Here is a 23,252-nt window from a genome sequence, read left to right on the forward strand (position 1 = left end):
ACCGTTACTAGATGACTATTAACTGCTGCACCACAGGATGTATTAACGGATTGATGTTGGTGATGTGACTGATGCTGTTGTTGCTGGTTAGTGGTTGGGTATTTGCTGTAATTTGGCTTGGTTGGGTTTGGCGTTTGGTCATGGCGTCTATTGCCATAAAATGAGTTTTGTCGATGTTGTTGTTGTTGTTGCTGCTGCTGTTGTTGTTGCTGATGATGATGTTTTTGATTACTCACAGTCTGTTGCATAAGGCTATTGTAAGCTTGGGAATTACCACCTCCATTAATGGAGGATTTACGATGGCTACCGCTAGAGGCCCCAGAGGACTTGTTAGTACCATACCGTGTACTATCACTTGATCTAGACGCGGTGTTTTTTTTGTTAATATTTGTATATAAAACAAACAGGAAACAAGTTTTTCACATGTATGCGTGGGTTGTTGGTGTGAGGGTCATCAGCCAAGTACCATATGCCATTGGGATGCAGGGTCACAGTTGCATATAAACATGTCGGGTTTTTTTTTTTTTTATTGTGAGTGTGTGTATGGGGGGAGATGTAAAAAAGGTGGAAAAAGGACAAACATTAGTAATGGCGTTCTTTTTTTATCACAAAAGGCAGGAAACAAGTTTATAACACACACACACATAATTGTGCACTCGTTTCTAAATAGCAATTAAGCTTATAGAGTTGCTTGCCATTGTTTTAGATTTTATTAGTAATGGAATTTATACAAACAAGCTTTTACCTTTCGGATGAATAAGCATAATCCTGATCGGCTCCCAAACCAGAATCGGTATGTTCATGTGATACTCGCAGTGCTGAATTTTCCATGGGACTGAGATTTGAACCGGTGGGTGAAATGAAATCACCCATACTCATGCTGGACATCATGCTGTAAAGGAGAGAGAGAGAGAGTGTAGACGAATTATTTGAATTAACTGTATATAAATGGATTATTCTCTTATTTTCGAAGAGAGTAATAGTTGTAAAATAATAGTCTCAAAGATAAGAAAAGTGAAGAAATATTAGCCTTAAAATGTTCAATAAATTTCTCTCTTTGCTTGGGAAGTTGTACCGAAAAAGGGAACTGTTTCAATTGAATATACGTATTTCAGAGATGTAAATCACAACGTGAAAAATAGATTCATCATTTTCTGCATAGAGATAGATTCTGAGTTTAGAAGTACAATAACATTAATAGATATCAAAAATAGTGCATAAAAGTTCTAGGGAAACAATTTAAAAATGTGCTTTCCACAGGAACTATTCAGGGTGTGATGGAAAAACTGCACCCAACTTCTAAGCCAATCGTCCGACAGCTGTTAAAATTATTCCAGTGACATTTCATTATATTGTTTACAAGCGTACAAAAGCATTTTCGTGAGAATTTTTCGTTAAAAAAGTTATTCGTGATAGAATCCAAGTGTGATAGTACGTTTTATTTGTATTTGGCTGGAAAACCACAAGTGGCTATCGTTAGAGCACTCTAGCATTTAAATGTGAATAAATCTTTTGTGTCTCGTACCATCGCTCGTTACCGTGATACTGGAAGCGTAGCCCGACCTCAAGGAAGTGGACAGAAGTAAACAGCAACATCAGCAGAAATGGTTCGAAAAGTAAAGAAGCGACTTGATCGAAACTCGCTTCGCAGTGACCGAAAAATGGCTCGTGAGCTGAACATATTGCAATATTTCATTCGGTAATTATTGAAAAATGAGCTCGGGGTAAATCCATTGAAATTCCAAAAAGTACAGAAACTTACACCGCAACATAAAGAAAATAGACTCAAAAGAGCTAAATAGTTGCTTCGCTTGGCCAAATGTGGTGAATTGCCGCATTTGCTTTTCTCCGATGAGAAAACATTCGTTGTCCAGCAGTTTGTAAACAAACAAAATTATCGTGTTTACTTGTCAAAGAGGTCAGCTGAAAATGTGCACCTTCGGTTGGCAAGAACTCAAGCGCCGGCATGGTGATGGTGTGGGCCGCCATGGCAACCGATGGTCGCTCTCCACTATTATTAATCGACCGTGGCATCCGAAGAAATGCCGAGTATTATAGCGGAAATATTCTGGAGGGTGTATTGAAGCCTTGGGCCCGCAAATATTTTGGACGCAGACCTTGGACATTCCAACAGGACTCAACACCATCGCACTCAGCACGCGCCACCCAAGTATGGTTACAAAATGAGGTTCCTCACTTCATTTTCAGAATCTCCGGATACCAATCCCTTGGACTGTTGTGTCTGGAGTTTTTTGGAATGCAAGGTTGGCACTAAAAAATACCAAAGTGTCGATCACCTCAAGCAAGCGCTTCGCCGGGAATGGACCAAAATGCCGCAGAGCAACATTCGGACAACATGTGACGGATTCATTGGCCGTTTGAAGACCATAATTCGTGCCAAAGGTGACCGATTCGAACAAATCCAAACTTATTTTGAAAGTTGATGCTATTTCTGACATTTTTTGCTTTGATTCAATAAAGTTAAAAAAAAATGTAAAAATTATGGCGTTTGCCTTTGTTACAGTTTTTTTATCTCACCCTGTATGTATTAGTCCTATTTCACATATACATTATTTCGCATAAAGTCCAATACATGTAGAAATGTGTAAGATATTAAATAATTAACCCTTACTATTTTTGTCCTTTCCCTAATGATTTGTAGAAATTTATTTTCGAAGCAGAAACTTAAGAATACATACATATCAATTAAACTTTTAAATTCTCAACACAATCAAAATATATATCCATTGAAAAATACTCACCGTACTAGACCGCTATTTCGATCGCACTCCCTTGATGATATTGTACTGGCTGAACGTATTGAACCATTTTTGGCACCATTACTATCATTGGGATTAGAATTTTGGTAACATAAGCTACGGTATACACAAATACGATAATAACACAACAAAAATAGACAATGACCGCCAAAGGCCATTGTATCATTGACATTCAAAACACCAACCATCCTCAAAACAAATACTTACCCTCTAATGCGATCGACACGATTTTTACCATGGCCACTTATTGAACCGCCACTACCATTGGTTATGGTATTACCCGAACCGGTACTCTTACCGCCTACACTATTTTTACTGTTACTCTTGTGGATGCGTATATTGGAATTGGAACGTTTGGATGTTGTCTCCACAACGGTGTAGGGAATCTCGCGCAACTGATCTTCGGTCATACCGGCCGTATCGACCAAATCAAATTGCAAATGTTTGGCTAATTCACTGTTCCAAATGCGATTGCGTGAATCCGAGGGGGATCTATGAGGAGGAGAGGTAGGGGAAAGAAGTACAGTTATTTAATTTCCATCATTATTTATTACTATTGAAGAGAACTCACTTATTCTTTTTGTGTCTCCTTGACTTGTGATGCGAATGCGTATCCGAATGCGAATCGTTGCTGTGCAGGCTACGCGCCACCATACTGCTCTTCGATACCGATGCCTGTTGCACCGAACTTTGGCCTAGACTAGCTTCTTGCTGGCGCCGTTGAGCCTCACGCCATTGTGTACTTGAATCAACCAGCTCTGAGTGAGATCCAATGGCACTGGCACTGCGTGCTGTCGATGAACGATGACCTGAGTAGCTACGTCCCCGAGTACTTTCATGATCTGAGCCACCGGAGTCACGTCGATGACGTGATCTGCGATGTTTTCGATGATGTGAACGTCCCGAGCGACCAGATCCTCGCGACAGCTCACTTTCGTTGTCGGAAGTTCGCCTGTGGCGATGTTTGTGTCTAAAAAAAAACATGAAATGAATTAACAATATTTTTAAAAGAAAATACGGACCGATATTAAATGATTATATAAAAACCACTGCCATTTCAAACAAGTAAGCAAAGGCTATAGTCGTGCGGGGCCGACTATGTTATACCCTACAACACTCGATTGGCTTCAATTGTGTGATCGGAAAAACATTTCTGTTTTTGGTTAATTTGAACCTCTAAATATTTTGCAATAATCTCCAAGAGCAAGAAGCCCCTCAGTATCTCCAAATTTAGACTAATCTATATGATTTGCTTGTCTACGATATTTCGTCAACGAAATCAGCATAAAAAAGCCAGAAGTTCGGCTTTTGTGTATTTCGGATATCGCCTGTAAGTAATGCTGGTATTTTTCCACACAAAATTAGTGGTCCATGTGAAATTTGGTGTCCTTTGGTTTCTATTTGTGACTATTATAACGGCTTCAAAATCAGGAACATTACGGACATTACGGACATCTTTGAAAAGAATAAGCCTAGCCCCTCTGAGCCTAACCCCACCCTTGTCAAAATTTTCGTGAGGATCGGACGATATTTGCAATACTTATATAATTTCCCCAACCTGTGTTTTAAGGTGGAAAAAAATTACAAAATATTATAAATAAAATTGAAAAAATCGCATGCGATAAAAAATATGAAAAAATAAAAAATATGTCACAAAATACTACAAAATTTATATTAACATCATTATTGGTATCATTTTATGCAATTTTCTTAGGTTTTATTCTTTTATGCCAAGAGGGCATTCTGAATTGATAACATTTGTCGAAATCGGTCTAGCCATTCTTGAGATATAAGCATTCTAGCTAAAATCCCCTTCCTTCTATATATACATTGTGTATATTTCGCTATATATAACCGATATATTTACTATCGGCATCTACGTAACGGTCAGAATTGACCTGTTCGTCAATTTTTGATTTCACCGGGAGTAAACATATTCGCGATTTAATGGAAAATTTGACTTTTATTTAACACAAATGTTATGGTCTATTTCACCCACCAAATATTACCCGATGACCCTCAAAATTGGACGGCTTCTGCCCAGCTCTAAGCTCTAGCCCCATGCTAACTTCTGCGTCGATTGGTCTATAATTGCGACCTGTAGAACAACTGCAAAATCAGACAATTTTTCAGTATTTGGTCCATTTCAACCCCTAAATATTATGCTATCATCTCCGTTCTATTCTGACCCTAGCCCTATCTTCATTCTAATTTTCGTGAAGATCGGGCCATAATTGCGACCTGTAGAGTGATTACAAATTAACATGGACAGACGGACGGACGGACATACATAGCTAAATCGACTCAGCTCGGCGAGATAGGAAGATCCATATATACTTTCCTATGTGGGAAACGAATATTTCGTGGTGTTACATAATTTTTGGCCCAATCAAACTTATAATACCCCCAACACATAGTGTTGCAGGGTATAAAAATACTGGTTTTATAATCAAAATCCAAGTTATTATAAAAAATGGGGATTATAGAAAAATTGTCAGAAAATGGTTCTAAATTCGTGGTGTTAAATTCTGTGTTTTTGAAATTAATACTTTGTACCTTTGTATAGCGGTAGAATCTTGTGGGTCACTATTTTTGTTGTACCCGAGGTAAGGAAATATGTACAAAGTTTGGAAATATGTACCAAGAGCTACTAAGGAGTACCTTATATATTACTTTTAGGTGGAGAATTTTGAACTTCGGTATGTAGATTTGTCTTACGTAAATAAAGAGATCCAGTGATAGATTAATTAGAAAAGAGTATTTTTAACCCTCCACCTTGGAAAGGAGGGTATATTAACTTTGTCATTCCGTTTGTAACATCCTTAAATATTCGTCTTTGACCCCATAAAGTATATATATTCATGATCAGCATAAAATTCTAAGTCGATTTAACGATGTCCGTCTGTCTGTCCGTCTGTCTGTTGAAATCACGATACAGCCCACATTATTTGACGTAGAGCGCCAAAATTTAGCAGAGCTATTTGCATTGTGTCTAGGATGGTTGGTATTGAAAATGAGATATATCGGTCCACGTTCTGGTATAGTCCCCATATAACGGTACCTCCCGATATTCGGTATTTTGATGATTTATGCCACATTTTTTCACGGATTTGTCTGGAAATTGGTATTTGTAGGTCATAACGGGTCCCTGAGCGTGTGGCAAAACATTGCATGTGTAGGTCCACGTTGTGGTATAGCCCCCATATAAAGGTACCTCCCGATATTCGGTATTTTGATGATTTATGCCACATTTTTTCACGGATTTGTCTGGAAATTGGTATTTGTGGGTCATAATGGGTCCTAGTTCGTGTGGCAAAACATTGCATGTATAGGTCCACGTTGTGGTATAGCCCCCATATAAAGGTACCCCCCGATATTCGGTATTTTGATGATTTATGCCACATTTTTTCACGGATTTGTCTGGAAATTGGTATTTGTAGGTCATAACGGGTCCCTGAGCATGTGGCAAAACATTGCATGTATAGGTCCACGTTGTGGTATAGCCCCCATATAAAGGTACCTCCCGATATTCGGTATTTTGATGATTTTTGCCACATTTTTTCACGGATTTGTCTGAAAATTGGTATTTGTTGGTTATAATGGGTTCCAGCTTCGGTGGCGAAACATTGCATTTATGGCTCCATGATTTGATATAGCCCCCATATAACGGTACCTCCCGATATTCGACATTTTTATGGTTTTTGACACATTTCTTCTAATGTTTCTTTTACCCTAAGGTGGAGGGTATTAAAAGTTTGGCCCGGCCGAACTTAATGTTTTTTACTTGTTTGTACTAAAAAAGGTACAAATAGTACAAGGTGCGAAATACTTGAGATAGAATCCCTTAGTTCGGCAAGAAGCTCTCTTCTGGTGTGAAGACAGTCAGAACGATATGGAGAGAATGGAAATTTGTATAAAAAATGTAAAAAAGAAACCTTATCCTCCAAAGTATTTTTTAGAATAATGAGTTTTAGTAAAAATTTTGATTCTTTTGAGATTCAGATAATCAATATTCGCAGGTGGTTCAAGGCATAAGATATGTTGTCAAAAATTCATTCTAAATTGGTACTAATCTTCTAAAATGGTACAATCTGGTATTATGTGAACGAATAGAACTAGAAACTGGAAATTTGGAATCAAGGTTTTAAAGTAAATTTGATATATGAAGATGGTTTGGGAAATGTGTACTAAGTGTGCGATCTGTACTAAATGGTACTCAATTTTGAACAGTTTGGCTTAGGGTAAACGGATGAAGCTGAAATTGTAATATTTTGTATTGGGTGGTACGTTTGTGATACATTGGTAGTTTTGGAAATGTGTACTACAAGTGTACGAAAAGTACTTAATAGTACTATATTTGGTACTACATTTGATATTGGGTGAACAGATAGTGCTTGAAATAGGAAACGTTGGTATTAGGTTCGCTGTTCATATGTATCCTAACTAATATGGAGGTGGTTTCGAAAATGTGTACTACGAAAAATACGAAATTTGGTATATACAATTCTGAAATTTGTTATTTAGATTACTGATGGTATCTGTGCTTGAGATTTGCCAGTGGTTTGGAAATGTGTTCTATATTTGTACGAAAAGTATTAATTGGTACTAAATTCGACATTGGATAAAGGGATAGGTCTGGAATCTTCAAATTTGATATCAGGTATGGAATTGAGATATGGAGGTTGTTTTGGAAATGTTTGCTATAATTGTATGAACGAAAGACTAAATAGTAATAAATTTGGTATGGATTGAAGGAATCTGATCTTCATCCGATATAGTGAAATGTGATATGAATTGGTTTTTCCGTTGCTTGAAGGAGCTAATTTTAGATAAGCATACTATAGTTGTACTAAAAGGTACTGAATTTGGTAATTGGGGTTATTATTGAACTGAAAACTTGAAATGTTACATAAAGTTCACTGTTGTGATCTAAGGCTGAGATAGGGAGATTGTTTTAAAAATCCGCACTTCAACTGTATGTAAAAAACTAAATGCTACTAAAATTGGTATTCGGTGAAGGTCACTATACACCCTAGCTTTTTTCAAAGAAATGTGGAATTATGGACACTTTAAGCGTGAAGGGGTATAAAAAGGTACTAAATCTAGAAATGCCTTACACTATGTGATTTAAGAGCTAGAATCTTGGAATTTTTTTATGCGTGTATGTGGAGCTCTGAAGCTTGTTATTAGGGGGCTGAGAACGACAAAGTGCAAGGGAAATTCTACAAAAAAATGTACTAAACATGAAATGTGCTAAAGCCCGTGTTTTCAAAATTTTACAAATGATACAAATCAGTGAAATATTAAGAAGAAGATATCTATAAGTTCTTAATATCGAGTTTTGAATTTGGGTATGTAGAAGTGTTTAACGAATTTATATTTTCAGAGGATTCCGATTAGACAAATGGTACGACATTGAGTTTAAAAAAGTACTGAATATACTAAATATGGTGGAGTATATACTAAAAATTCAGAAATATGCAATGAAGAACACTTATGTAGCGAAGAGTTTGCAAAAGGTACCAAGAAGTATTAAATAGTGTATTGAAAGAGTTAGACTTCTGGACTATGATATGTTTGATATGTACGTACCAATAAAGCTAGGTACAAAGAAGCAGAGGTAAAATCATAAAATTATGCAGAAGGGTCATCTCCGCTGTGAAGGGCGTCGAAAATGACGGAATGTGCGGAAAATTATACCAATAAAGTACTAAATACTGAAAAGTAATAACATCTGCATTTTGGTGTTGAAACTCTGTATTTCCAGGGTTAATTTATTTTCAATTTCTTATGTAAAAAGACAGAGTTCTGGAAACTCGTACTAAAAGATACTAAGTAGTACCAATCATTATTTTCTTAGAGTTGGGAATTGGTTTGAGCAATACAGCTAAAATGTTTATTTTAATTCCCTCAGCTACAGAGGGTATAAATCTTTTTACACGGCCAAAACATGCATCATCGAAATAACGATTTAAGGCTCTAGGTCTCTTTGGGCCAAATCCGTTTCAGGACATTTGAAGTCGATCTAGGGGTATCCGTCCGTCTGTGTTTCTGGCTGGTGCGCGGGAGTATCCGATTTGTTTCAAACTTGGTACCTGGTAATATTATAATCAAATTTAGATCGATTTCGGAGATGGGCAAAATCTGTCCACTCCTTCTGATACATCTCCCAAAAAAATCAAGTTTCCATAGAAAATAATTATTTTATTTATTTTTTCTTTCTTTTATTTTATTATTTTCGTTCAAACTTTACAAATCCCAATATTCTTGTCAGCACTAGGTCAGGAGCGAAATAATAATATTGAACCACTCCATCGAGTACCTCCCTCACAAAGGGTCAATATTTTGAGTATTTATAACTCCTATAAAATGTGAAATAAGGGTCCGATTTTCTTCACTTTGCATAAATCCCGATATTTTTACTAAAACAAGATCAGCTATGAGACTCATAATGAAATTTCATCTAGAATAATTCTTAGTTTGAGACTTTTCCAAAAATGAAGTATTAAGGAAGATTTTTACTCGAATTGTAGTAAAGCCGAATTATAGTGAAATTTTGTGTAGAATATTTCTTCTTTTGACAACTTAAATTCACGGATTTAGAGTAATCTTAATCTGGAAGTTGGAAATTTAAAAATAAAGCGACAGTTCTAAAAAAAATAAAAAAATTGAGAAAATTGCAAATTTCCAATTTTCCTCAAAACGACACCAAAGTTTTTCATAGTCGTTTAATTGAGCCCACACGCTCTATTCACTTTACAACTGTTACCCGGTTATTTTCCCTCTTCATAAAATCCCCCCTACACCCATTTTCTTTTGGTTTAATCTTATCTCGTAAAAAATGATAATTTTGATATTCATTATCTCTGACAAATTCAATTACCTTCGCGTAGAACGTGAATCATTTGAGGAATGACTTTCCACTGAACTAGATCGATAGCGTTGCTGTTGATGACTATGGGTTCCCGATGCTGCCGAAGATACGTGATCACGTTGCGAGGAACGTGAATGCGTATGATGTGAATGCTGATGATGATGATGGCCACTACCGTTGTGGCCGAGACTACCGCCGCCTCCGCCACCACCTCCTCCGCCTCCAACACCACCACCGCCGCCACCTGTGGTGCTGGCCGATCTCACTGAACGTGGACTTGAAGGTTTATTGCCAAACAACGAACGCTGTTGAGTCCTTGGCCAGGGTGCACTACGAGTACTACGCGGAGAATCAGGTGCCTGCACGGAATTGTTGTTGTTGCCACCATTGTTATTGTAATTGCTTTGACTGTGCGGCATAGTGTGCTGTGATGGCTGATGGTGATAGGGATTAATGCCCAGACTAGTCGGTATACTGTATGTGGATCGATAGGGACTCTCATAGTTGCTGCAAATGGATAAAGAACAAAATTGAGATAGATGGTGAGAAAGAAGACACGCAATTTTTCTGGGTAACCAACCAGCCAGTCAGCCACCACGCAACCACTCGTTTTGGTTGGTTGCATGACGACAATACTGATGAGGGTTTGTATTTACCCAATAAAAATTGATCAATTACATTGCCATAAATATAAATTGTTTAATCATAAATCTAAATTAAAGGTAGTTACATGCAACGCCACACACACACACAAACGTAAATTATTTTATGTCGGTTAGACGTTACAACATCTTGGACACATGGACCTCCTATGTTTAAACAACTTGCAGATTTGCTCCACCTTAAAGATCAACATATGATCAATTTTCGTAACCAATAGCTGAACAATTGGCAATACGAAGAAGAAGATGAAAAAAATCGAAATACGAAGATATTGCAAAGAAAATCGGAAAATAGCCGGAATGAAAAATGAAGAAATGTTATGTGTTTGTAATTGAGTAATTACCTCAGCGATTTGTTTCGCTCAATTTGCAAATGGCACAGTGTTCGAAAAGTTCATTTTCTTATAAATAGAAAATACCTAAAAAATATTTTGAAATTATGAGATTACGCATTTTTACCTCCCAATAACCTAAATGAATTAGACATCGTCTACGTAAATGAGAGACATTATAATATGCGCTAATAGAACTGAAGCCATGGGGCTATATGACAACTAAGAGCTTAACGGCTTATAAAACTCTGCTCTCAGGATTCACTAATTCGTTTCCTCTCAATCTCGAATACAGAGTGAAGAAAAACTGGGGACAGTCCTTAGATTAAAACTAATGTACGAACGGCATTACCTAAAGAGGATAATTTATGTACCAAAGCGTTTTTTCCGGATTGATTAGAATTTTACTGTATGAGAGCGGGAGTATAGGATGGGATGGAAAAGCACTAAGATTGGGAAAATTCGAAACAGAAAGGACAAAACCCCCTATAGGAGAGCAGTCAGTTACTGCAGCAGATTTTCGATCGACATAAGTGGAGGAATTTTTAAAATTACGTTGAGAATAAACAACTTGAGGGAATTTTCAATGAAAGAATCCGTACTGATCAACCAGCTATCCACTAGGTTGGGACCACCGACGCAGCCAGAAATAACTTTCGAAAGAATGCCTTTTCAAACAAAATTCTGTAAAAATATTATCATACCCAGGCTACGTTAGTGGTTCAAATAGCCACTCAATATCATTCTTCATAAGTAATTATTTGACATCGCCTGTAGTGCCCATTACGAACTTTAAATACGAAATTGGAAAGAATTTCGGTAAAATATGTATATTTTCAAAATAACGAATAAAGGAAGGTACCGTTGTAAGGGGGCTATAGGATTTCATCGACCTATACAGGGTGAGATGAAAAAAACAGCAACCAACTTCAGACTGCTGTCATTTCAAAGACACTCGTCCAACAACTTTTAAAATTATTGCAGCGACAGCTCATTGTATTGTTTACAAGCGCACAAAAGCATTTTGGTGAGAATTTTCCAGTAAAAAGTTATTAGTTATAGAATTCAAGCGTGTTAATGTGAATACTTTATATTTGGCTGGAAAACCACAGGTGGCTATGTTGAAAAATGAGCTCGAGGTAATGCATTGAAATGCCAAAAAGTGCAAGAACTTATACCGCAACAGAAAGTATATAGACTCAAAAGAGCTAAAGAGTTGCTTCACTTGGCCGAAAGTGGTGAACTGCCGAATTTGGTTTTCTCCGATGAGAAAGCTTTCGTTGTCCAGCAGTGTGTAAACAAACAAAATGATCGTGTTTACTTGCCAAAGAGGTCAGGTGAAATTGTGCACCCTCGGTTGGCCACCAGAACTCAAGCAACGGCCGTGGTGATGGTTTGGGCCGCCATAACAGCCGATAGTCGCTCTCCGCTCGTGTTAATCGACCCAGAATATATTCCGAATATTATCACGAAAATATTCTGGTGGGTGTATTAAAGTCTTGGGCACGCAAACATTTTGGCCGCAGAACTAGGACCTTGGATTCCAACAGGACATAGCACCATCGCACTCAGCACGCGCCACCCAAGAATGCTTACAAAATGAGGTTTCTCGCTTCATTTCCAGCGCACAATGGCCACCAGAATCTCCGGATACCAATCCGTTGGACTATTGTGTCTGGACTATTTTGGAAAGCAAGATTGGCACAAAAAATACCAAAGTGTCGATCACCTCAAGCAAGCGCTTCGCCGGGAATGGACCAAAATACCGCAAAGCAACTTTCGGGCAGCGTGTGACGGTTTCATTGTCCGTTTGAAGGCCATAATTCTTTCCAAAGGTGACCAATTCGAACAAATCTAAACTTATTCTAAAATTTGATGTTATTTCCGACATTTTTTGCTTTCATTCAATAAAATTGAAAAAAAAAAATACAAATTATGGCGTTTGATTTTGTTGAATTTTTTTTCTCACCCTGTATATCCTCCACTATACTAAGTATAAAAAGAAAGTACGAAGAGTTTGCCGACGTCACTTTTTGAAAAATGTCTACAAATAACATGGACCCAAGAAAAAACCTTTCTGCCAAAGATCATAGAGCTCAATAAAAACGTTAACTGCCAAATAATATTACAATATAACAAGTTTGGACCAAATCGGATACTCCCTTCGAGAGTTATCGTGCCCACCTACCAGCCAAACAGTCGAACTGACGGACACCCCTACATCGACTCCAAATGTCCTCAAACGGATTTGGCCCAAAGAAGGTATGAAGGTATAAAAAGGCAGCTTAGTTCGACTAGGCCGAACTTTGAATGTCCTCCACAAATTGGAAGGAACTTGCAAACGGTAAAAAAATCTCTTCAAAATTCTGCTATAACTTTAAAAAAATATGAACATCAGTTGTTACTGTTATATGGGAATATACGAAAACGTGGACCTTTACAGGCAATTATCTGGCAAAGAAGGTGGTGCCTATCGCGAATTTGAAACACCAATTTTGAAACAATTCCGGTGAAAAGTATGCCATGAATCATCAAAATACCGAATATTTTACAGTTATATGGGGTTTTTACAAAAACGTCTTCTTATCGCCGATTCCAAATACCAAGTTTGAGACAATTCTGCTGAAAAATATAGCAAATATCCTTACAATAACGAATATATGGAGGCACAGTCATATGGTGCCCATTTCAATACCAAAAGTTCTCCAGAATTAAAAACATCTGTGTACAATTTCATTTCGTTCGGAATCTAGAGTGAAATGCAGACGGACGGGCATTTATAAATCGACATATATACAGGGTGAGATAAAAAAAAACTGAAACAAAGTCAAACGCCATAATTTTTGCATTTTATTTTTAATTTTTTTGAATGAATGCAAAAATTGTCGGATATATCATCAAATTTTAGAATAAGTTTAGATTTGTTCGAATTGGTCACCTTTGGCACGAATTATGGGCTTCAAACGGTCAATGAACCCGTCACACGATGTCCGAATGTTGCTCTGCGATATTTTAGCCCATTCCCGGCGAAGCGCTTGCTTGAGGTGATCGACCCTTTGGTATTTTTTAGTGCCAACCTTGCTTTTCAAAATACTTCAAACATAATAGTCCAACGGATTGTTATCCGGAGATTTTGGTGGACATTGTGCGCTGGAAATGAACCGAGTAACCTCATTTTGTAACCATTCTTAGGTGGTGCGTGCTGAGTGGGATGGTGCTGAGTCCTGTTGGAATATCCAAGATCTGCGGCCAAAATGTTTGCGTGCCTAAGGCTTTAATACACCCTCCAGAATATTTTTGCTATAATATTCGGCATTTATTCTAATGCCATCGTCGATTAATACGAGCGGTTAGCGACCATCGGCTGTTACGGCGGCCCAAACCATCCCAATGGCCGGCGCTTGAGTTCTGGTGGCCAACCGAAAGTGCACATTTCCAAGTAAACACAATAATTTTGTTTGTTTACAAACTGCTGGACAACGTAGGTTGTCTAATCGGAGAACCAAATTCGGCAACTCTTCACTTTCGGCCAAGTGAAGCAACTCTTTACCTCTTTTGAGTATATTTTCTTGCTGTTGCGGTGTAAGTGCATACAGTTTTTTGGAATTTCAATGGCGTTACCCCGTGCTCAATTTTCAATATTTGCCGAATGGAATATTGCGATACTGCGACGCGGGCTTCGATCAAGTCGCTTCTTTACTTTTTTAATCATTTCTGCTGATGGTGCTGTTTTCTTCCGTCCACTTCCTTGACATCGGGTTACGCTACCAGTAGCACGGTAACGAGCGATGGTACGAGACACAAAAGTTTTATTCACATTTAAATGCTGGAGTGCTATAACGATAGCCACTTGTAGTTTTCCAACCTAATATAAAGAAATCATACTATCACGCTTGAATTCCATCACGAGTTAGTGAGTGGAAAATTCTTACTAAAATGCTTTTGTACGCTTGTAAACAATATAATGAGCTGTCACTGGAATAATTTTTACAGTTTTTTAATAATTTTAACATTTTAAGAGATGAGTGGCTTAAAAATGACAGCAGTTTGAAGTTGGTGGCAGTTTTTTCATCTCACCCTGTAGAAATGGTTACAATCTACTAAATTTCGATGTTGACTAAAATATAGTACCTGAGGACAAATAGTTCATGACGTATAAACGTCATAGTTATTTATTTTTACATCTTCAAAAGACAATAATTTCACCTACATTCTTTCATAATCATGGCATGTTGGCAGATACAGGTATTTCCGCAAACCAATAAACGTTAGGTGTCTAATCAGTATGGATAATAAGCACATAGTTTCTTTTGTGTCGAAGTGTCGCTTATCGTTGATAGGGAGCTCCACTTGCCTTATTTCTCTTCAATTTCCGTATATTAGTTTTACTTTACACTATGCTAGATAGATATGGTAGATATTTGATATTTTACAGATTTTCTGTGATCAAATGATTTTCCTTCTGATTTACTTTGTTTTCAGACAATTTTCCTTCACGTGGGAAAAATGGACTTTTCTTTTATCCAACCACTGTCTATGAATGTTAAAGTATTTGGGAACGACTTCGTTTTGTTGTTCCATGCTGGACACATAAATAACGATTATTTGTTTGGTTCCGCCATAATTGTGGTTAGCAAATTTCAGCTTTGATTTTTTTCCAGTTTCCTTTTGGCCACACTGATGTGTGGAGAGCTGTGGAGCAACAGATAATTCATGTTTTTTCTGTTTTCTTTCGTCTTGAGTTCAGTTGTTAAATATTTGTAATTTTTCAACGATTGGCATGTTGTTGAAATGTATGGATGATGATATAATGTAGAGCGATCGACAGTCAGATTCAGACCATTTTCATCGTTCAATTCTGTGCTGCTCATTTCAGAGGAATATTTTTCTTCACTGGTGTTTTTCCTACATTTTGTACATATTCGTATGATTTATATACCTTAATTTGTTGGTCATTTTTGGTTGGCTTGAGCCGCGAATTTTTGGCAACAATTGAAAAAACACCTCAACTATGTATCAGGAAGTTACTCAAGAGAAATAAGTCAAAAAGTTTTTTGATTGTAGGTATTGCCCTTGCGTCCGCTTCCCTTGGCCACAGTTGGTGATTTAATGTTATTGGTATTTAGGTTATGGCCAATTTACATTACATTGCAGCAAGAATTCCTTTGCAGCTGAAATGTGGTGGAAATGGTTCATGTTGTGTGTGTCTTTTTTTAAAAAACTTGAAAGTTTAGTAGCGTAATTTCTCCTTCAAATATTTGTCTGAGACATATATCTACATTTTTTTTAATCTTCATGTGTGAAATTTCAAATTAATTGGGATCGAACTGATTTTATTGGGAAACTAACTTCAAATTTGGGTTTAGCCTTTATTTTAAAAATGCTTAATATTATTTGGGCATATACAGGGTGAGATGAAAAAACTTCAACTAACTTAAGACTGCTGTCATCTCTAAGCCACTCGTCCGGTGACAGCTTGTTTACAAGCATACCAAAGCATTTTGGTGAGAATTTTCCAGAAAAAAAGTTATTTGTGATGGAATTCAAGCGTGATAGTGTGATTTCTTTATATTTGGCTGGAAAACCACAAGTGGATATCGTTAGAGCTATCCAACATTTAAATGTGAATAAATCTTTTGTGCCTCACACCATCGCTCGTTATCGTGATACTGGTAGCGCAGCCCGACGTGAAGGAAGTGGACGGAAGAAAACAGCAACATCAGCAGATATGGTTCGAAAAATAAAGAACCGACTTGATCGAAACTCGCTTCGCAGTGGCCGAAAAATTTCTCGTGAGCTGAACATATCGCAATATTCCATTCGGCAAATATTAAACATGAGCTCGGGGAAAGCCATTGAAATGCCAAACAGTGCAAGAACTTACACCGCAACAGAGAGAAAATAGACTGAAAAGTGCTAAAGAGTTTCTTCGTTTGGCCGAAAGTGGTGAACTGCCGAAAATTTGTCCAGCAGTAATCAAACAAAATGATCGTGTTTACTTGCCAAAGTGGTCAGCGGAAAATGTGCACCTTCGGTTGTTCACTGGAGCTCAAGCGCCGGCCATGGTGAAATTCTTTTGACCATCTTTTTATAAAACCCAGCAATGACTTGGCTTTATTTACACATGAATCAATATGCAAATTAAAACGCAATTTATTGTCTAAAATTACACCAAGATCAACGAATGAGTCTACATTGTCCAATTTGTAAGAACCAATGAGGTAATCACTTTTAAAAGGTTGTGTTCTAAACAAAGACAGTTTTTTACATTTCTTGAGATTTAGCGTCATACCATTAGCACTGCACCAATTAACAAGGCAGTAGATATCATGTTGCAAGTTAAGGGAACTAATGTGAGAGTTCATATTACAAAAAAGTTTGACATCATCAGCAAACATTAGGATCTTAGAGTAACGTATAACCGTTGGAAGGTCATTTAGATACAATACAAAAAGTAGAGGACCTAAATGGCTACCCTGGGGGACACCAGAGTACACAGTTATCTGTTTAGAAAGAACATTATTGAAAGAAACTCTCTGTGTACGCCCTTGCAAATAAGATGATATCCATGATAAAAATAATGTTGCGAAACCCATTTTGTCAAGTTTATGTAATAATAATAAGTGATCCACTTTGTCAAAAGCCTTACTGAAATCAGTATATATAATATCAGTTTGGCATTTTATTGAAAACCCCCTGTGTACATAACATATAAGTTCTAATAAATTAGTTACAGTTGACCTACCCTTTACAAATCCATGTTGGTAAGGCGATATTATAGACGAAACAAAGTGCGTTAGTCTACGCGAGACTAAAAACTCAAATAATTTCGGTATTGCACTTAATTTTGCAATACCCCTATAATTTTCGACGACACTTCTATTATCAGCTTTATGCAAAGGAATAATAAAACTAGATCGCCATACTTGAGGAAAATAACCAGATGTCAAAGAATAATTGAATATAGTGGTTAGAGGTAAATAAAGCTCATATGCGCATGACTTTAAAATGTAAGCAGGTACTCCATCAGGACCAGGGGAATTACTACTTTTTAACGATAGAAGACCATTTAAAACCTCCTCCTCAGACAGAATAATTTGGGGGAAATAATTTAATCTACTAATATTATAAGCATAATTGTCATTATGATTGGATGAAGGCTTAGAGTAAGTATTTTGAAAAAAGTCAGCAAACAAATTTGCTATTTCAAGGTGGTCCCCTGATTCCCTGCAACCAAGTTTCATGCTACTAGGAAATTCGCGGACTTTACGTTTTGAATTTACAAATTTATAAAAGCTTTTAGGACTCTTCTGAAAGTTATTTTTCATTTTTCTTAAATAAATCGAATAAGACTTTAAATTTTCAATGTTATATTTACTTCGAGCTTGTGAATATTTTGTATAATTTAAAGTGGTATTACATTCTTTAAATTTTTTAAATAACCTACTTTTTATGTTGCGCAAGCGCCTAAGATGTGGGGTAAACCAAACTGGTCCTGAGTCAGAATAGAACTTCAATAATGGAACTGATATAGTTAACGCATTTTTAAGTACGATATAAAAATTTGAAATTTGCAATTCAATGTCACCTTCATGAGACCAACTTGAATTGGACAATATAGAACGAAGGAGATTAATATTAGTCTTAGAAAAATTTAATTTGTGAGGCTTAGTTTGTGGTTTTGCATAATTTGTTTGAATATTAAGTTCAAGGTCTATGACAAGTGTTGGGTGATATTTATCTTCCGGTTCTACAAAAGGTGAACATTTACTTAATGAAGTATTAACGGATGAAGAAAACACTAAGTCTAATATTTTACCTTTAAAATTATAAATATTATTGAGTTGATATAGACCTTGGTCAAAAATATTTTGCCAAAAATTTTCCATATCGTTAGACCGTACTGTTGACGAAACAGGTACATAATGTGCCGTGTCATCATCAAGGATCCACGATGTATTTGGTAAGTTAAAATCTCCAAGACAAATTAATTCAGAATTTGGCGAGTGAATATGTGAAACGTTTTTAATTAATTCAGAATGTTTTAAATAAATGTTTGAATCAGAATTTGGAGGAATATACGAACATGTTATGTAAATAGTTTGGTTAATGTAAGATAATTTCACACATACAAATTCAACATCTTGACTATCAGTAAGCATAACACGCTCAGAGGAAATGGAATTGTGAACTGCTATGAGTACCCCTCCACCAACTTTATTTAATCTATCATTTCTAAAAAGTTGGTATTGATCGGATAAGATTTCAGTATCACGGATATCCGGTTTTCCAGCGCACAATGGCCACCAAAATTTTTGCTTTCATTCAATGACATTAAAAAAACATGTCAAAATTATGGCGTTTGACTTTCTTGCAGTTTTTTTATCTCAACCTGTATATAGTTTATTTTGAGTTTTATGGTAAAATTTTGGGCAGAATATTTCTTATATGAAACTTTCCAGCGTTAAGTCGAAAAAATCCGAAGAAAATTTGTTAAAAAAATTAAGAGATATTTTCGTTTTTTTTTTTTTTTTTTCGGATCATTAACATTAATAAATGTGTAGACTAAAAAGTTGTCTCATCTGTTATCTTCGAAGAAAGTGCTTCAATAGATGTCGTTCATGCTGTGAGAGTTCATAAGTTTATTCACTACATTCTTTCAAAAAACAAAATATTGAATATTTTTTGGGCTTATTATTATTTATCAATTGAAAACGAAACAGTGGCTTTGTTGACATTGACATTGCACAACTGTGTCGTGAAATATTAAAATATAGAACTTAAATAGCATGAAAATGAATAAATTGTTTTCGAAGTCGAGTGACTTCACTAGCCCTGAGTGACTTTACTGTCCCAAAACCAACCATAGTGACATCTGCCGACAGGTGATGCAAAAATATTGCAGAATGCATTGGAAATATATACTCTCTTTTTTACTCTGTTGTTGATTTGCTCGAGGGTTAACATTTTCGACCAAAATATTTTTCGTTTTCGGAACTTGCCACCTTTATTATGTTACTTTGCGATGTTTTTTAACTCTACTTTCATAATCTGCTGGATTTTCCCGTAATTATTTTTTGTATTGCACAGTATAAATGGCGATCTTCTTAAAAATGGCTTTAAAAATAAAGTATTTAAAAAATAAATCATTATTCTGCATTTCATCATCTTTTCGTTCTTCTTAGAAATATTGCGTTCATGTTGATATATTTATTCTACGAAAAAGAAACCCAGGAAAATCCCATACCTTTCTCCGCATTGAAAACGAATTGAATTTTTGTACTGTCTAGACATGACAGCAATTTGTCATGGCACTGTAACAATTGAATTCCTTCTCCTCCTCCACACTACTAACGCGAGCATAGAAAACGTACAAGGCTAACCATAAAAGACAAAAATTATGAGGCAATTCTCAAACAAATATCCGTAGACCGGGAGTAAACAAAACCCTAAAGTAACAAAAATAAATGTAACCAAATTTCACCAAAACACAATCAAAACCCAAACAAAATGACTGACAACGAACAAAAAGGGCAATAACGATAAGCTTATAATTTCCTCTGCTTTGACGATATGACGTTGTCTACAAGGATACACGTGGCTTTGTTTGCATGTTACCTATGATGAAAAATGAAAATGATTTGCAATAATGTAATCGTTATTGTTTTTGGCATTACTGTTGCACACACCACTCCCACTTTCTATGGAAAGGCCGTGTGGTAATACTTACCTGACATTTTTGGCATTTAGAAATGCTGAACTTCCAAATTCGGGTTTCTTTCCACCGCTCAGAAAGTCATCCATTATGCGACGTGGCTGCCGCTTTGAGGGAACCCGCACAAATGTTGGAGGTGTACGATTAATAAAAAGTGCTTCCTTCGAGGATTTTTCTTTGCTGTGGGAGAGAAGGAAAAAAACAACAAAACAGAGAGAGATATGTCAACTTTAATCATTGGTTCATAATTTATAATTTATTTAAATAATTATAATTTGTACGAAGAATTTTTATACCCTCCATCGTTTGTAACACCTCGAAATATGCATTTTAGACCCCACTAAGTGTATATATTCGATGTCGATTTAGCGATGTCCATCCGCCTGTGGAAATCGCTGTAGCTTCCGAACGAAATGAAGTAGGTTCAAAAAATTTTACTCAAATTTGTATTATGTCTGCACGAATTTTGGTATTGAAAATGGGTCATGTGGGTCCACGTTTTGGTATAGCCCCCATATAATAGCACCTCCCTTTTTCGGCATTTTGGTGATTTAAGGGACATTATATCCCGGAAATGTTTCAAATTTGGTACTTGAAGTTCGTCATGGGTATTACAGCCTATGACAGAAAATTGTCTGTCTTCGTCTTGTCGTCTTCGTATAGCCCCCATACAACGGTACCTCCCGATATTCAGTATTTTTATGATTTTAGTGACATTATTTACCGAAATTGTTTTAAATTTGGTATTTGAAGTTCGTAATGGATACTACAGCCTATGACAGAGTTATTCGGTATTTTGATGATCATAGCTACATTATTCACCGATTTTTTTCAAGTTTCGCATTTGAATGTTGTTGCCTATGCAGGTCCACGTCGTCGTTTATACCCTAATATGACGGCTACATTTTGTATTTTTAAGATTTTAACAGAATTGCACGGATCACGGATTTTATTTTTTTGAAAATTGTCAAATTCGTTCCAAATGGTGGAGGGTATTCAAAGATCGGCCCAACCGAACTCACAGCTTTTTTATTTAAATTTTGTAAGTGTAGAAGTTTTCGACTCCTAACACCAAAAGTGATACCAAGTTAAATTTCTCGCCTCCTTCACGTTTTTATACCTTACACCACAAGGTGGTCAGGGTATTATGTCTTTGTGCATTTGTTTGTAACAGGCAAAAGAAAACGAGAAAGACCCATAGTTCCTTTTGATGATCTGCATAGAATCACATTCTGAGTCGATTTATGCATGTCCGTCCGTCCGTCTGTCTGTCCATGTATTCTTGTGAACAAAATGCAGGTCGCATTTATTATCCGATTAAGATGAAAGTTTGCACAAATCATTTGTTTGGCTCAAGAATTAACCCTATTAAAATTGGAGATAATCGGTCAAAATTTAGATATAGCTCCCATATATATCTTCGTCGGGTTTGCCTTTTATTGTGCACCAAACGTGTAATATCAGTCCGAATAGTATGGAATTTTGCACGTACGATCAGATTGAAACTGAAAATAAGTATGCCAAATTTGAAATCGAAATCGGTTCAGATATAGCTATAGCTCCCATACATATTGTTCATCCGATTTGTTATTTTTGTCCTCCGCAGCCGTAATATGCGCTCTGTAACAACAATATTTGGGGAATTATATCAAATGCAGCTCAGAAATACCTTTGCTAAATTTTATCGAGATCGGTTCAGATTTGGATATATCTCCCATATATAACTTCGTCCGATTTACATTTTATTGTGCACCAAACGTCTATTATTTGTCCAAATGGGATGGAATTTGGCACTTACGACCGAATTGAGTCCAGAAGCTAGTATGCCAAATTTGATGAAGATCGGTTCAGATATAGCTATAGCTCCCTTATATATTGTTCATCCGATTTTTTTTGTATTTGTTACCCACAGCCATAATATGCACTCCGTAACAACGATATTCAGGGAAATATATCAAATACAGTTCAGAAATATCTTTGCCAAATTTTATCGAGATCGGTTCCGAGTTGGATATAGCTCCCATATATATCTTTATATGATTTCAAATTAATTTTGCACGGCAATACAGGTCCGAATTTAAAAGATACAAATGCTTCGGCACATTTAGTCTATTGAACTTTAAATTATAATTATAATCATGGCGTGATTGATTTCTCCCATAAATTTAATTGTTATGTGGAGCTCTATTAAATTAGCGTGGTGTAGGTGTAGGGTATCATAAAGTCGGCCCAGCCCGATTTTAGGACTTTCTTTACTAGTTTACATTTCCCTTCATTTTTGATTTTTTGTATAAAAAAACAATTGTTGAAACTTATTTTCACAGACAATTTTAGTTTTTTTATTCTCCTCATAGTACATTATTTAGTACTTTTAAATGGTAATCTGTACCCATATCGGATGACTATAACTTATGTAAATTGATGATTCTAACTCTAAATGTTTGGAATTTAGCGACAAACATTTTTAGAACTTTTTTGTACATTTTGCAGTTTAAATTTCCAATTTGATGGTTCTAGAATTGAAAGTATACAATTTTTGATCCAAAATAAAATTTTTAGTACGAATTTCAAAAAACCTCGTCTTTTCCCCCCATACCAGGTTAAAAAAGTACTTGTAGCTGCCAACTAGCAATTTTGAAAAATTTTAGCCTAGTCCATCTTTTGGGTGTTAAAAAGACAATCAGTCGTTCGTCTTTTACAATTTAATTCATATAGATGTGGCAGACGGACAGGCGGCTTATCGAGACAAAATTTGCACCCTTTTGGGGAATATATCTACTTGCCTATACTTGTTTATGGAAATTCGACCTACCCTATTGTAAATGCATTGCCAATGTGCAATATACACAAACTTTCTCTACACGAAGTTCCAACCACACACTTTCCTTT

The 23,252-nt window shown here is 36.3% G+C and overlaps 1 protein-coding gene across 1 annotated transcript in view; it reads right to left on the reverse strand.

Annotated features, from left to right (window-relative positions):
• The window catches only part of LOC101892710 (hornerin), a 201,244-nt gene that overhangs the window by 53,626 nt on the left and 124,366 nt on the right, over nt 1–23,252 (reverse strand). Inside the window, exons 9-15 of the mRNA XM_059128598.1 lie at nt 20,379–20,543; nt 9,664–10,161; nt 3,352–3,750; nt 2,988–3,272; nt 2,763–2,876; nt 746–892; nt 3–360 (exon numbers count right to left, since the gene is read on the reverse strand). Coding sequence (XP_058984581.1) covers nt 3–360; nt 746–892; nt 2,763–2,876; nt 2,988–3,272; nt 3,352–3,750; nt 9,664–10,161; nt 20,379–20,543 — 1,966 coding nt within the window. The remainder of the gene's footprint in view (nt 1–2; nt 361–745; nt 893–2,762; nt 2,877–2,987; nt 3,273–3,351; nt 3,751–9,663; nt 10,162–20,378; nt 20,544–23,252) is intronic.

The sequence above is a fragment of the Musca domestica genome, unplaced genomic scaffold (genome assembly GCF_030504385.1).
Source record: "Musca domestica strain aabys unplaced genomic scaffold, Musca_domestica.polishedcontigs.V.1.1 56, whole genome shotgun sequence".
NCBI classification, from domain to species: Eukaryota; Metazoa; Arthropoda; class Insecta; order Diptera; family Muscidae; genus Musca; species Musca domestica.